General features: G+C 36.5%; 1 protein-coding gene across 2 annotated transcripts in view; it reads left to right on the forward strand.

The window, feature by feature from the left end:
• The first annotated feature begins 588 nt into the window (after window positions 1–588).
• The window catches only part of GPR156 (G protein-coupled receptor 156), a 64,230-nt gene continuing 50,835 nt past the window's right edge, over window positions 589–13,983 (forward strand). For both annotated transcript variants that reach the window (XM_047098532.1, XM_047098533.1), the window contains exons 1-2: window positions 589–681; window positions 922–1,058. In XM_047098532.1, the coding sequence (XP_046954488.1) occupies window positions 589–681; window positions 922–1,058 (230 nt within the window). The remainder of the gene's footprint in view (window positions 682–921; window positions 1,059–13,983) is intronic.

Consider the following 13,983-nt stretch of genomic DNA (forward strand, 5'->3'; position numbering starts at 1 on the left):
TATGCTAAACCTTTGTTATACATGATAAAATACCTATATAAAATAAAATATAACTGTATAATTAAAATGTATAAAATAATATTCTTAAACTTCTATAATAAACCATTTACATACTATATATTAACATATAATATATTTATAATTTGTATTATATATTTGTTTTTATATATGTAATATATAAATATTTGTTTGTTAACAGGTTTAATTGGCTTCCTTTCCTTCTGGACCTGTGTGAGAGTACTTGGAGCAGTGACTGCCATCTGGTGGCAAGCCAGAATCATCACTTTGTGTAATCTAATGGTTACCAGGATGCCCACTCTTGCCTCACATGGTATGCACTGGCATCAGGGCACAAAGAGAGCCTGGAAGGTGTCTGATGAACGAGCCTAGTGAAAAAGCCTAGCCTTTTACTTCCACCTGAATGGGTTGTTTTCATCCCAGATTCTGAGCCAAGAGCCAGCTCCAAAATGGTGCCTCTGAAGAAAAGATTTGAATTGTTTTTGTGTTTTAGTCTAAGATCTGCTGGTTACCCACCAGCAGATAACCAAGACTGTGAATAAGCACACACCAAAAGGGGCATGTGATGTCATGGAGCCTGAAATAAACTGCTCCGAATTGTGTGACAGTTTTCCTGGCCAGGAGCTGGATCGGAGTCCTCTTCATGATCTCTGCAGGACAATTGTAAGTGAGCAGCCATGAGTTATCAGGGCAGTTATACATGTTGTTGTTGTTGTTGTTGTTAGTGGTGGTGGTGCAGTGGTAGTGGTGATGAGGAGGAGGAGGAGGAGGGGGAGGTGGAACAGAAGGAGGAAATGCTTATGCAGGACATGTATTTCCTGGCTTTGGGGATGATGGGACAGTTTGTGTTTGGTCTGTAAAAGAGCCTTCATTCCTAACACCTTCTCTTCATTCTGTTCTCAGACCTCTTCCCATTATAGCAGTAAGACCATTTCCTCATTATCTCCTGTTCTCTTGGGTGTTGTTTGGACCTTTCTCAGCTGTGGACTTCTTTTGATAGTCTTCTTTCTTGGCTTCACAATTCGCTGCAGGAATAACAGGTAAGCAGCCCCATACCTAGTTTCTCATCCCCCATAGCCTGAATTGTGAATCCCAGAGGGTCGGTATCATTTTGGCATTGTGAGCTGCTAGGTGGTATCAGCAAAGTTTATCTCCTACTGTGGCATTAAGCTATCTGAAAAGTTCCCCTGAAATTGTCCTGGCCTTGCAGTGTAATTTCCTCTTGAAGAGAAAGATCTAGTCCAGTATTGTGGCAACTACGACAAGGATATCCAAAGAGGAGAATGAAGAGTCTCTCCTCATAAAGGAAATTATGATCCTTCTGATAAAATTAGTTATTTTGTATATGGCAAACTAAAGTTGAAAACAGCCTAAGTGGGATAAGGTTTCTGAAAAAATAGTGAAGCCCTACTACCTGGCTGTTCTGTTAGATAGTTCCAGCTGGTTAGAAAGTCACTGGCTCATCAGAGTAAGTGTCCAGGACTCCCAAGGCTGACAAAAGAAAACCAAATGAAGACTGTTTTTGAAGGGACTTGCAAAATTCTGCCTTCGCTGCTATTCGATCCTTCCCTCGGGGCCCACTCCATCTCTCCCACATCATTACTCTTTATTCTCATCCTGCCCCCACTGTCTCAGGCTGCCACCTGAGAAGCCCTTTCCAGCTCTCTCTCCGTGGCCCACAGCTGAATTCTGGATGGAGCCCACATCAGATTTCAACAGCTCTCTCAGAGAGGTCAAACTTGTTTGGCACCACTCCAGTGTGACACTTTGTGGTGATCAAATGCGCTCCATTGCTTGGGTTTGGCTCTCGGCTGAGGGTCAGTCAGTTGGATTTGTCTAGCAGGCATTTTGGGGCACCATTGGCCATTTGAGGCATGGAGGACATGGAATTGTTAAACAACAGTGACTTGACCTGCTGTGTCAACCAGAGTATGGCAGTGACTAGTGGCACTCTGAGCTGAGTATGCCCCTAATGCTGCCCTAGACACTTTTCATTCTGTTCCTCAAATACACTAAACTTACTCCCTTCTCAAGGCCTTTCACTTACTGTTTCTTTATATCCCCACTGCCTGACAGTTTTCTCCAGATCTTCCTGTGACTAGTTCCTTCTCATCTTATAGTCCTTGGCTCAAATGACACCTCTCTCTATATTTTTTAGAAAATTTTTAGTGTTTATTCATTTTTGAAAGAGAGAGAGAGTGCAAGCAGGGAAGAGGCAGAGAGAGAGGGAGACACAAAGACTGAAACAGGCTCCAAGCTGTCAGCACAGAGCCCAATGTGGGGCTCAAACCCATGAACCATGATTTCATGACCCGAGCCGAAGTCAGATGCTTAAACGACTGAGCCGCCCAGGCGATCAAATACCACCTCTTCCCTGATCATTCTATTCAAAGTGGTCTGTCTACAGAATGGCCATCCAGCCCCAACGTCTCATTCCATATATTATCACCCTGTTTTATTTTCTTCATAGCAAGTATAACTCTCTGATATTACTGTATTTATTGATTTGCCTGTTTATTGTCTGTATCCCCCACCAGAATATACAGTCTATGAATACAGGGACTTTGTCATGCTCACCACTGTGTCCATCATTCAGAACAGACTCTGAACATTGTAGGTGCTCAGAAAATATATTTTCAGTGATCCTGGGAAGACAGATATTTAAATCCCAATAGTAGCTGCTGCCAGGAGAATGTCTGGGAAAATCATGCATTTCAAAGTTAGAGAATTACAGAGTACAGTCTTTTCAGCTGCAACATATTTCTACAGTGCAAATTAGTAACCAATTGGCAAATTAGAAAATAATATCATTGGTTCATATGTCATTTTCCCCCCACACATTAATGGTTTAAAGCATATAGGGGCAAGCCTTCCTACAATTAAAGAAGGAAGACTTAAGCGAAGAAACTAGTTTAATGGCTTCAAGAACTGGTGTACTTCCTATGTTATGAAGCTATCTGATTAAAATTGGAGGAGTAGATGGAGAAGTAGAGAGATATTTCCTATGTGTTTAAAAATAATTGATTGTTGAAGAAAGCAAAGATCCAGAACAGATTTTTAATTTAGATGACAATGTTACCTATTGGAGGTGAATTGCCCTCAAGTACCTACATCTTGTAGATTTCAGGTTGCAAAAATCAACTGTAATCCTGGTACAAATGGTAATGGACATTTGCTGAGTAACTAGTATTTTAATTGGATAATTATTATTTTTATTATTATTTTGGTTGCAAAGTTAAATATGTTTCAACTGCTATGACCCCATACAATTTTTCCCATAATCCATTATTTTTATGCACAGTTTTGTAGAATGCAAGGTTTTTAAAGCATTTATATATCCTGTTAAAATAGGAACACTTGTAAACAGTGTTATAGTAGAAACACATATATTTGTTTCATTCCATTAAAGATTTTGCTGCTGTCTTGTTTGCAGTGGGAGCATGACTTGGCATAAAGAATAAAATATTAAGAGGCACTGTGAATAAAACACATTTTGCAATTAAGTAGCTTACAAGTTCAGACAAGGAAAGATAAAATAACCCAGTTTCAAAGTGCTTTCTTCAATAATAAAATTTGTTCAAAGGTATAGCATCACAGTTAGATGCTTCATTTCATTTCAGTTTTGTGGCCTCTAAATTTGTGATTGTGTGTATGTGTGTAGTGCCAGAGGAAGAAAAATATTTTTAAAATATCTTAATAAATATAATGGTAATGGTCAAGTTCAGTTGCAGATATTACATTTTTGGTAAAATTTTAAAATGTAGTCTACAAGAGAAAATCAGTAAAGATATAGAAGATTTGGACAACACTATCAACCAACTTGACCTAATTGACATTTATGTAATCCTACATCCAACAGCAGCAGAATACACATTCTTTTCAAGTACACATGGTCCGTTTACCAAGATAGATCATATTCTAGGCCATAGAAAAAGTCTTATTAAATTTAAAAGGATTCAGTTCATACAGAGTATGTTCTCTGACTACAATAGAATTGAATTAGAAATCCATAACAGAAGGAACTCTAGAAAATTTTGAAATATTTGGGAACTAAATAGAGCACTTTAAAGTAACTCATGGCCAAAGAAGAAATCAAAAGAGAAACTAGAAAGTATTTTCAACTGAGTGAAAATGTAAATACCAACATATCAACATTTGTTGGATGCCATTAAAGCAGTACTTATGGGAAAATTATAGCACTAAACTCCATATTGGAAAAGAAGAAAGATCTACTTTATGAAACAACAAAAAAGAGCAAATGAAACCTATTATAAGTAGAAGAAAGGAAATAATAAAAATGAAAGTGGAAATTGATGAAATAGAAAACAAAACAAATCAGAAAACAGCATGAAACCAAAACTCTTTATGGAAATCAATAAAATTGACCAAACCGCTAATTCAAATGATCAGAGGGAAAAAAAGAAGATATTACCCAAATAAGGAAGGTAGAGGTGACATCACCTAATATTAGGAAGATAATGTAATGGTGAGAACAACTATTGTAGGGAGTCTCTAACATGTTCTGCAATGATTTCTGCTTCCTGATAGTCACACTCTTGTGAAATCCCCTCTCACTGAATATGGGCTGGACTTACTGATGCGCTTATTAATGTGATATCACTTTTAGGATAAGGTTACCAAAAGACTGTGGCTTCCTTCTTGGATCTCTCTCACCCTTTCACTTGCTCACTCTGAGGGAGGCCACCTGTCTTGTTGTGTGAGCTGCCCTATGGAGAGGCCCACATGGCAAGGCACTGATATTTCTAGTCTGAAGCCAGCAATGACTGAGGCTCACTAACAGCCATGTTAATAAACTTGAAAACAAATCTTTTGAGGCCTGCTAATAGCAATAAGCTTGTAAGCTTATTTTACCCAACTTGAACCTTGGAGGACTGCAGCAAATGGCTGGCCCAGTGACTGCATCCTTGTGAGAGATCCTGAGCCAGAGGCACCCAGCTAATCTGCGCCTGTATTGTTGAAGAAATGTTATCAGCTTTACAGAAAATCTTCTGAAATACTGAAAATAATGGACCATTCCCAACTCATTCTATGAGGACAGCATTACCCTGATATCAAAACCTAATAAAGACATTAGAGAAAAAAAGCCCTATAAGTTAATACTCCTCATGACCATAGATCCAAAATTCTAAACAAAATTTTGGCAAATTGAGTCCAATGAAATATCAAAAGGATAATACATCATGACAAAGTGAGATTTATCTCAGGAATACAAGGTTGATTTAACATCCAAAGATCAATCAATAAAATTCACCATATTGACCAACATAAAACAATGATTATCTTTCTAGACAGAGAAAAGGCATTTTGAAAAAGATTTAACATACTTTCCTGATAAAGTCTCAACAAACCAGGAATAAAAGAGAACTTCAACCTAACAAAGTACATCTATGAAAAACCTATAGCTAACACCATTTTTTAATGGTAAAAGACTGATTGTTTTCCCATTAAGATCAGAAACAAAGTGAGATGTCCACTCTCACAACTTTTGTTCAACAATGGAGATTTTAGCCAGTGTAATTAAGATAAGAAAAATAAATAGAAGTTACCTGGTTGTGTGTGTAAAAAATTCAATAGAATCTGTTCTTTAAAGAACTACTAGAACTAATAAATGAGTTTAGCAAGGTTGCAGTTTACAAGATCAAGGTATAAAAATCAACTGTATTTCTAAATACTAAAACCAGACAATTGAAAAGTGAAAATAAATGCAATGCCATTTATAATAGCACCAAAAATAAGAAATCTTTAGGGATAAATCTAACAATGTGTAATACTTGTATACTGAAAACTACAAAACATTGCTAATCTAACAAATAATGTGAAATACTTACATGCTGAAAACTATAAAACTGCTGAGAGAAATTAAATCTTAAATAAATGGAGAAATACCATGCTCATGGGTTGAAAGATTCAATATTGTTAATTCTCTCTTAATTGATCTATAGACTAAGCCCAATTACAGTCACAACCCTAGCTGGCATTTTTTTGTATAAATTGACAAGCTAGTTCTAAAATTAATGCAGAAATATGGAGGACATAGAATAGCCAAAAACAACTTTATAAAATAGAATAAATTCTACTCCTGAAACCAATATTACAGTATATGTTAACTAATTTAAATTTAAATGAAATCTTGGAAAGAAAAAAAAAAGAATAAAAAAAGAATAAAGTTGGAGGACACCTGATTTTAAGACTTATTATAAATCTATAGTAATGAAGGTAGTTTGGTACTAGATAGAAATAGACATATATATCAATAAAACAGAATAGCATTCAGAAATAACCTACATATATAAGGGAAACAGCTTTTCAACAAAGGTACAAAAGCAAGTCAGTAGAGAAGGAACAATCTTTTCAAAAAATGGTCCTGGCACAATTGGATATCCACATGCAAAAATGAACTTTGATCTATATCTTGCACCACATTCAGAAATTAACTCAAAATGGATCATAGATCTATCAAACCTAAAACTGTAAAACTTGTCTAAGAAAATGTAAGAAGAATGTTGTGACTTTGGAATAAGCAAAGATTTTATAGATATAACACTAAGAGCATAAACCATAAAAGAAAACATTGATAAATTGGACAATAAAAATTTAAACCCTCTTCTAAAGAAAATCTTAAGAAAATGAGAGAAAGAAACAGACTGGAAGAAAATATTTGCAAATCATGTATCTAATAAAAACTTATATCAAGGTTACTGAGAACTCAATAATAAGAAAACAATAATCCAGTTTTTCAAATGAGTGAAAAATTTGAAGAGACACTTCAAAAAAGAGTACACATGAATGGCAAATACGCATATGAAAAGAGATTGTCAACACCATTTAGTCATTAGGGAAAAGCAAATTTAAACCACAATTAAATGCCACTGCACACTTATTACAATGGCTACAATTTTTAAAAACTGACTAGGTCAAGTAATTGCTCAGTTCATAAAATGGTTTTATCCAGTAAAAAAAAAAAAAAAAAAAAGAACGAATTACTGATACTTGGGACAGCATGAATGAATCTCAAAATAATTATTCTGAGGAAAAGAAGCCAGGCAAAAAAAAAAGTTGCATACCATATAATTGAATTATAAAAAATTCTAGAAAATTAAACCGACCTGTTGTTAATTAATCTGTGGTGACAGAAATCAGATGAGTGGTTACCTGCAGATGGGTGGGAGGTGGCACAGAAGAGCAGGAAGGAGGAACTACAAAGGGACATGTAGAAACTTTGGGGGGTGATGGATATGTTCATTACCTGGATTGTGGTAAGTATTTCACTGATATATACATATATCAAAACTTACCAAATCCTGTACCTTAATTATGTACAGTTTATTACATGGCAGTTGTATTTGATACAGCTATTTCAAAATGTAGTCTACAAACATTCTTATTTTTTCTGAGAAGGTTCTCATGAAGGAAAAAAGTACACCATATCTGGTGTCCTTCAAAGGGCTCTGCTAGGTGACCTAAAACCCATATGATAACTGTGCTAGATATGAATGACTATTATGAGAGAATACATTCTTTTTTTTCTAGATTCCTCTTGTAGTTCAATAAGGACCAGAATCACTTAACTTGGAGCAAAGTAGATATTTCAGGTCCAGAGGATCTCCTCATGCCTCTTATGTAATGCAGAAAATAAGGACAATGTCAGAAATTCTGTGTGAAGCTAAACTTGTTCAATTAAAGGACTTTTATTCCAAGAGCTTATCTCACTGTCACTTGCGATTAGGAGTATAGATACTAGTTGTTATTTACCTATTGTTATTTCTCAGAATTAAAAGTGTCATTTGCCCAATAATCCTGAATATCTTGCATTTTATTTCCTGGGAAATCAAGAAATGTGAAGAATAAGAATTGTGTAGGGATGAGCTTTTGCTCTACTTGGAGGTTAACAAGTTAACCTGTTACTATCTTATAGATGCTAGCAAAAGACATAAGAGGCTCAGAGACAGAGTACTTCATTATTCATGGCAAAAGCACTAGTCAGAGCTTCATGTTGCGTTTGTGCTGGTTCCCATGCCCCCAACTCCTGTGAGGATGATGCAGAGCCCATATGGAAGCTTGAACAGATAGGAGGCTACCATGAAAGGAGAGGAATCTGAATCTGGGGGATTCCCCACTTTTATAGTGAGTCATAACAGTCCTGGTCTTTGTCTGGGTGGAGATGTTACTTCGGTAAATATTTGCTGAGCTGAACACCTACTGTGCTCAGGATTCTGTGTAAAATGTAATTTAAGTGTTCCTGGGAGCTTCAAATGTATTACCTAGGTGGAAAAACATGAACAAGTCCAAAAAATACATCCTGGGACTTTTTTTAAAATAGCTTTTCAAAAAAAGAATGCCTTGCTGCAGGCATAGCTATGCTCTTTTCATATTGATTGTTTCAAGTCTGCCCTCTTTGTGGCTTGAGTAATTGGAGCTGAAAGGAAGGTGACAGGGAAGAAAGGAAAACAATACTGATCTTGTTGGCTATGAGAAAATTTGCACTGATACTGTGCCCTACAAAGATTTCTGGTATCTTCTCTACAATCCTTAGTTTGATGGTTACTGGCCAAGAAGGAAGAGCCAGTCAGGCCTAGGATAAATGCCACCCGTATAGCTGATTTGGGGAGAGGTTTGCAGGGCCAAGGAGTGAAGTGAGGCAGAGACAGGAGTAGATTGCAAGAACTTATCCAAAAAGAAAGCTAAGGTTCACGGTTGGGGGGAAAAAAGGTATCTGCCATCACTTCCAAAAAATTGAGCATAGAGCCAAAAGTAAATGGTATATCATGAAATCAAAAGCCACTGGCATGCAGGAATGGTGCTGAAAAAGAGGTGAGGAACAGAAATAAGGTGGCAACATCTAGGATTATAAACAGAGATGCGATTTTATTAGGTACAGGCTGGAAGATGAAATAGGGGTGATTCAGCAGAAGTTAATGAGGGAGGATCAGGGTTAATGGGTAAGATTATTTTCTACACAGCCCTCTGACGCTGTTTGTCCATCCTGTAGTCAGTCCTAAATCACTATGACCCCTAGATGAAGTTGACACACTCCTGCTTTGTGCACCCATTGTGGAGTTAAACACATTATTGACCCATCACAGCTTCCTGGATTGGAAGAAGAGCACTATCTTTCTTAGCAGATAATGAGCTCCTTGAGTTTAAGACCACATCTTATTCATCTCTGTATCTCCATTGTGCCTGGACTATACTCCATGTTTCCTGAATGATCAAATTAAATGGGCTAGAATATAGACTATGACAATAAAGGTAAGTTCTTAGAAGATGGATGTTTCCATCCTTTAACTTTAATACAGTAGCAATTCTACATAAAATTATGTCACAAGTAAGCAATTGCTTTCCATCGTCCTTTTCTCTTTCATGGTGGTTGTTTCCCACAGAAGCCCAAGGAATTACATCCAGAGCCTCAGTTTCCCCTTGCTTCTTGTTGTGGGATTTCATTCTAAACTATCCTTTTTGTCTTCTCATACCATTAAAATCTGTCTGTTTTTGATGCCCTATTGGCGACAGAGTGCTGTATTTTTAGAAAGCCTTCTCGAGTAGCCAAAAAATCCCTTCCCTTGTAGACCTTGCTTTGCTACAAAAGTGAGCAGGTAATAAACAAAATAGTAAAGTGAACTGTCAAATATATGGAATGTTCATGACAAGTGCAGGAAAGAAAAGTAAAACAGGGAAAGTGAATGGGGAATATCAGGGTGGTAGCTGCTATTTTAGAGTTTGGTCAGGGAAGGACTCACTGAGAAGGTAACATTTGAGTATGAATTTGAAAGGCATAAGAAGCAAGGCATGAGGTGAAGACCATTCCATGCAGAGGGAAAAGAATATGCAAAGGTCATGAGGATGGAGCATACCTAGTGTTCAGGGAAAAGCAAGGAGGCCATTGTGGCTAGAGCTGAGTAAATGAAGCAAAGAGTAGGAAAAGATGAGGTCTGAGAGGTAACAGGGGCCAACTCATGTAAGGTTTTGTAGGTCAATGTAATGACTTGGGCATTACTCCAAGTGTTACAGGGAGCCATTGTGAGATTTGGAACTGAGGAATGACATGATATGACCTGACTTACTTTTAACAGGAAAACTGGCTGTTTTATTGAGAATAGACCTTTTATTGAGAATAGACATTTGAAAAGGTGCCTGTAGCACTCCCTTAAATAAAGTCATGTTCCTTGGGTACTTTAATTCAAGAACAGAAATAGCTAGAAGTGGAGTTTAAGGCAGCTTAAGTAGCCCTCAAAATGGCATAAGCCAATTGCCTGTGACATATCACCTACTGATTCTATTCTCTGATTGAACTCTATTAACACACTAGGAAAAGATATGCAGTATCTCTACATATAAAGTAATAATACATTTTTGAGAGAAGTTAAAGAAGTTCTAAATAAATAAAAGATATATAATGCTTATAGAATAGAAGACTCAATATTGTGTAGATATAATTTCTCCCCAGATTGATATATGGATTCATTATAATTGCAATAAATATCCAACTTTTTCCTTTTCTGGTGAAACTCAATAAGCTGATTCTCAAATATACATGGAGATTCAAAGGGCCAAAACTAGTCTGGAAAAAAAATGGACAAGGTGAGAGGATTTCCACTTTGGGATATTAAGATTTATTAAAAAGCTAGTGATTAATATATGCTAAGTATGCATTTGGGGTAAGACAGACCCAATGGAGCAGAATAGAGAGAATCCAGAAAGGGCCAAGTGTGTATGGAAACGTTTTAATAAATGGTGCTGAGTCAGTTGGCTGTCCATATGGGGGGGGGGGAATGCAACTTGAATCTCACCTCAGTAAAATCATCTGCTGGTGGACTATAGATCAAAATGCAAAAGTCAAACAATGAACTTCAGAAAAATAATATAGGAGAATATCTTCATAAACTTAGGACGGAAAAATGTCTTAAATAGGATACAAAAGCACTATTCATAAAAGGAAAGATTGTTAAATTGTTCTATGTAAATGTTAAGAATATCTTCTGTTCACTAAAAAACATCACCAAGAGAGGAAAAAGCAAGCCGTAGAATGGAGAATATATTTACAATGCATATGTCATCAAAGGATTTTTATCCAGAATAAAGGACTACAAACAGATAGGAAAGGCACAGAGAACACAATTGTTTTTAATGAGCAAAAGGTATGAACAGCCACTTTATTAAAAAATATATCCAGATAGCCAATAAACAAGTGAACAAGTGTTAGACTTCATTGGTCATCAGGGAAATGCAAAGTACAGCCACAGTGAGATAATACTGCATAGTCACTAGAAGGTCTACAATTAAAAAAAAAAAAAAAAAGACAAAACCAAGTGTTGGGAAGGATGGGGAACATCTGGAATTCTCATGCATTGTTGTGGGAGTCTACAATGTAATAATCATTTCAAAAAACAGTATCTACTAAACAACATATTCATACCCTAAGTCACAGCAATTCTAGCAAAAATTGCATACATATATTCACTGAAATACATGTTCTAGAATTTTCTGGACAGAACTATTTCTGATAGGCCCAAACTAGAAACTCCTCAACTGCCCATCAATAGTTTAGTGTCTCTTCTCTAAAGAAGACATCCGGATGGCAACAGGCACATGAAAAGATGTTCAACGTCGCTCCTTATCAGGGAAATACAAATCAAAACCACACTCAGATATCACCTCACGCCAGTCAGAGTGGCCAAAATGAACAAATCAGGAGACTATAGATGCTGGAGAGGATGTGGAGAAACGGGAACCCTCTTGCACTGTTGGTGGGAATGCAAATTGGTGCAGCCACTCTGGAAAACAGTGTGGAGGTTCCTCAGAAAATTAAAAATAGACCTACCCTATGACCCAGCAATAGCATTGCTAGGAATTTATCCAAGGGATACAGGAGTACTGATGCATAGGGGCACTTGTACCCCAATGTTTATAGCAGCACTCTCAACAATAGCCAAATTATGGAAAGAGCCTAAATGTCCATCAATGATGAATGGATAAAGAAATTGTGGTTTATATACACAATGGAATACTACGTGGCAATGAGAAAAAATGAAATATGGCCTTTTGTAGCAACGTGGATGGAACTGGAGAGTGTGATGCTAAGTGAAATAAGCCATACAGAGAAAGACAGATACCATATGGTTTCACTCTTATGTGGATCCTGAGAAACTTAACAGGAACCCATGGGGGAGGGGAAGGAAAAAAAAAAAAAAAAAAAAAAAAGGACGTTAGAGTGGAAGAGAGCCAAAGCATAAGAGACTGTTAAAAACTGAGAACAAACTGAGGGTTGATGGGGGGTGGGAGGGAGGGGAGGGTGGGTGATGGGTATTGAGGAGGGCACCTTTTGGGATGAGCACTGGGTGTTGTATGGAAACCAATTTGACAATAAATTTCATATATTAAAAAAAAAATAGTTTAGTGTCTAAACACATCATGGTATATTTAATGATTGCCCACTATCCAACCATAAGAATAAACAATCTATAACTACATGCAACAATACAGATGACTCAGAGAAATAATGTCAAGCAAAAGAAACCAGGCACAAAGATTAGACTCTTCATGGTTCTACTTATATGAAGTACAAAATGATACAAATTTTATCTATGATATTAGAAGTCCAGATCATAGTTACCCTGGAGGTTGAGGGAGATGATGAGAAGGGAACAAGAGGAAGCCTTCTGGAACACTGGTAGTGCTCATTTCTTAACCTGATGCTGGTTACACAGATGTGTCCGTTTTCAAAAATACACTGAATTTTATACTTATATACACTTTATGTTTATTTTTCTTCAATAAAAGTTTTAAAAATTATCTTTGAGTTTCCTAAAAAAAATGAAACATCTGAAAGGAAGATACATGCCAGTTTATCAACAGAGACAGCACTATTTTTTAATAGTTTCTAGAAAAAATTCTCACTTTTATATCATGGACATTGTGGTGAGAATGGATAGGTTTACTGTAAATGAAAAGGTCAGTTGCTTAAGATTTTTTTATGGCACTGGGGCACCCGGGTGGGTCAGTTGATTAAGCATCTGACTTTGGCTCAGGTCATGATCTCATGGTTCATGAGTTCGAGCCCTGCATTGGGCTCTGTGCTGACAGCTCAGAGCCTGGAGCCAGCTTCAGATTCTGTGTCTCCCTGTCTCTCTCTGTCCCTCCCCTACTCCTGCACGCTCTCTCTCTTTCTCTCAAAAATAAATAAACATTAAAAAAATTTTAAAAAAAGACTTTATGGCACTATTGCTAATAGTCAAAATATACAATAAAAATTTCTTTTTATCAAGAAGACATCAGTAAATGGTGCCAAAAACACAAGCAGCAAAAGAAAAATACATTGAATGTCATCCAAATTAAAAATTATGTGCTTCAAAACACAATTAAGAAAACTAAAATAACTCACAGAATGGGAGAAAATATTTTCAAATCATAGTTCTTATAAGGGACTTGTATCTAGAATATATAAAGAATGCTTACAAGTCAATAATACAAAGACAAATAACCGGTTTTAAAATGAGCAAAGAATTTGAATAGTGTTTTCTCCAAAGAAGATCTATAAATGGTGAATAGGCACATAAAAAGATGTTTGACATCATTAGCCGTGAGAGAAATGCAAATCAAAACCACAATGAGATATCACTTAATGCCCCCCTAACATGGCTAGAATTTTAAAAGGCAGAGGAAAAACAACTGTTTGCAAGGAAGTGGAGAAATTGGAACCTCATATACTGCTGGTGGGAATGTAAAATGGTGCAACTGATACAGAAAATAATTTGGCAGTTCCTCCAAATGTTAAATGCAGAATTACAATATGAGCAAGGAATTAGATGCTTAAGTACATACTCAAGAAAATGAAAACATATGTTCACACGAAAACTTGTACATGGATGTTCACAGCAGCATTCATAATAGGCCAAAAGCAGAAACAATCCAAATGTCCCTCAACTGATGAATGGATTAATGAAATGC

Source organism: Lynx rufus, unplaced genomic scaffold, assembly GCF_022079265.1.
Source record: "Lynx rufus isolate CCGP_SWC_20201006 ecotype Redwood Valley unplaced genomic scaffold, mLynRuf1.p SCAF_5, whole genome shotgun sequence".
In the NCBI taxonomy this organism is placed as follows: domain Eukaryota; kingdom Metazoa; phylum Chordata; class Mammalia; order Carnivora; family Felidae; genus Lynx; species Lynx rufus.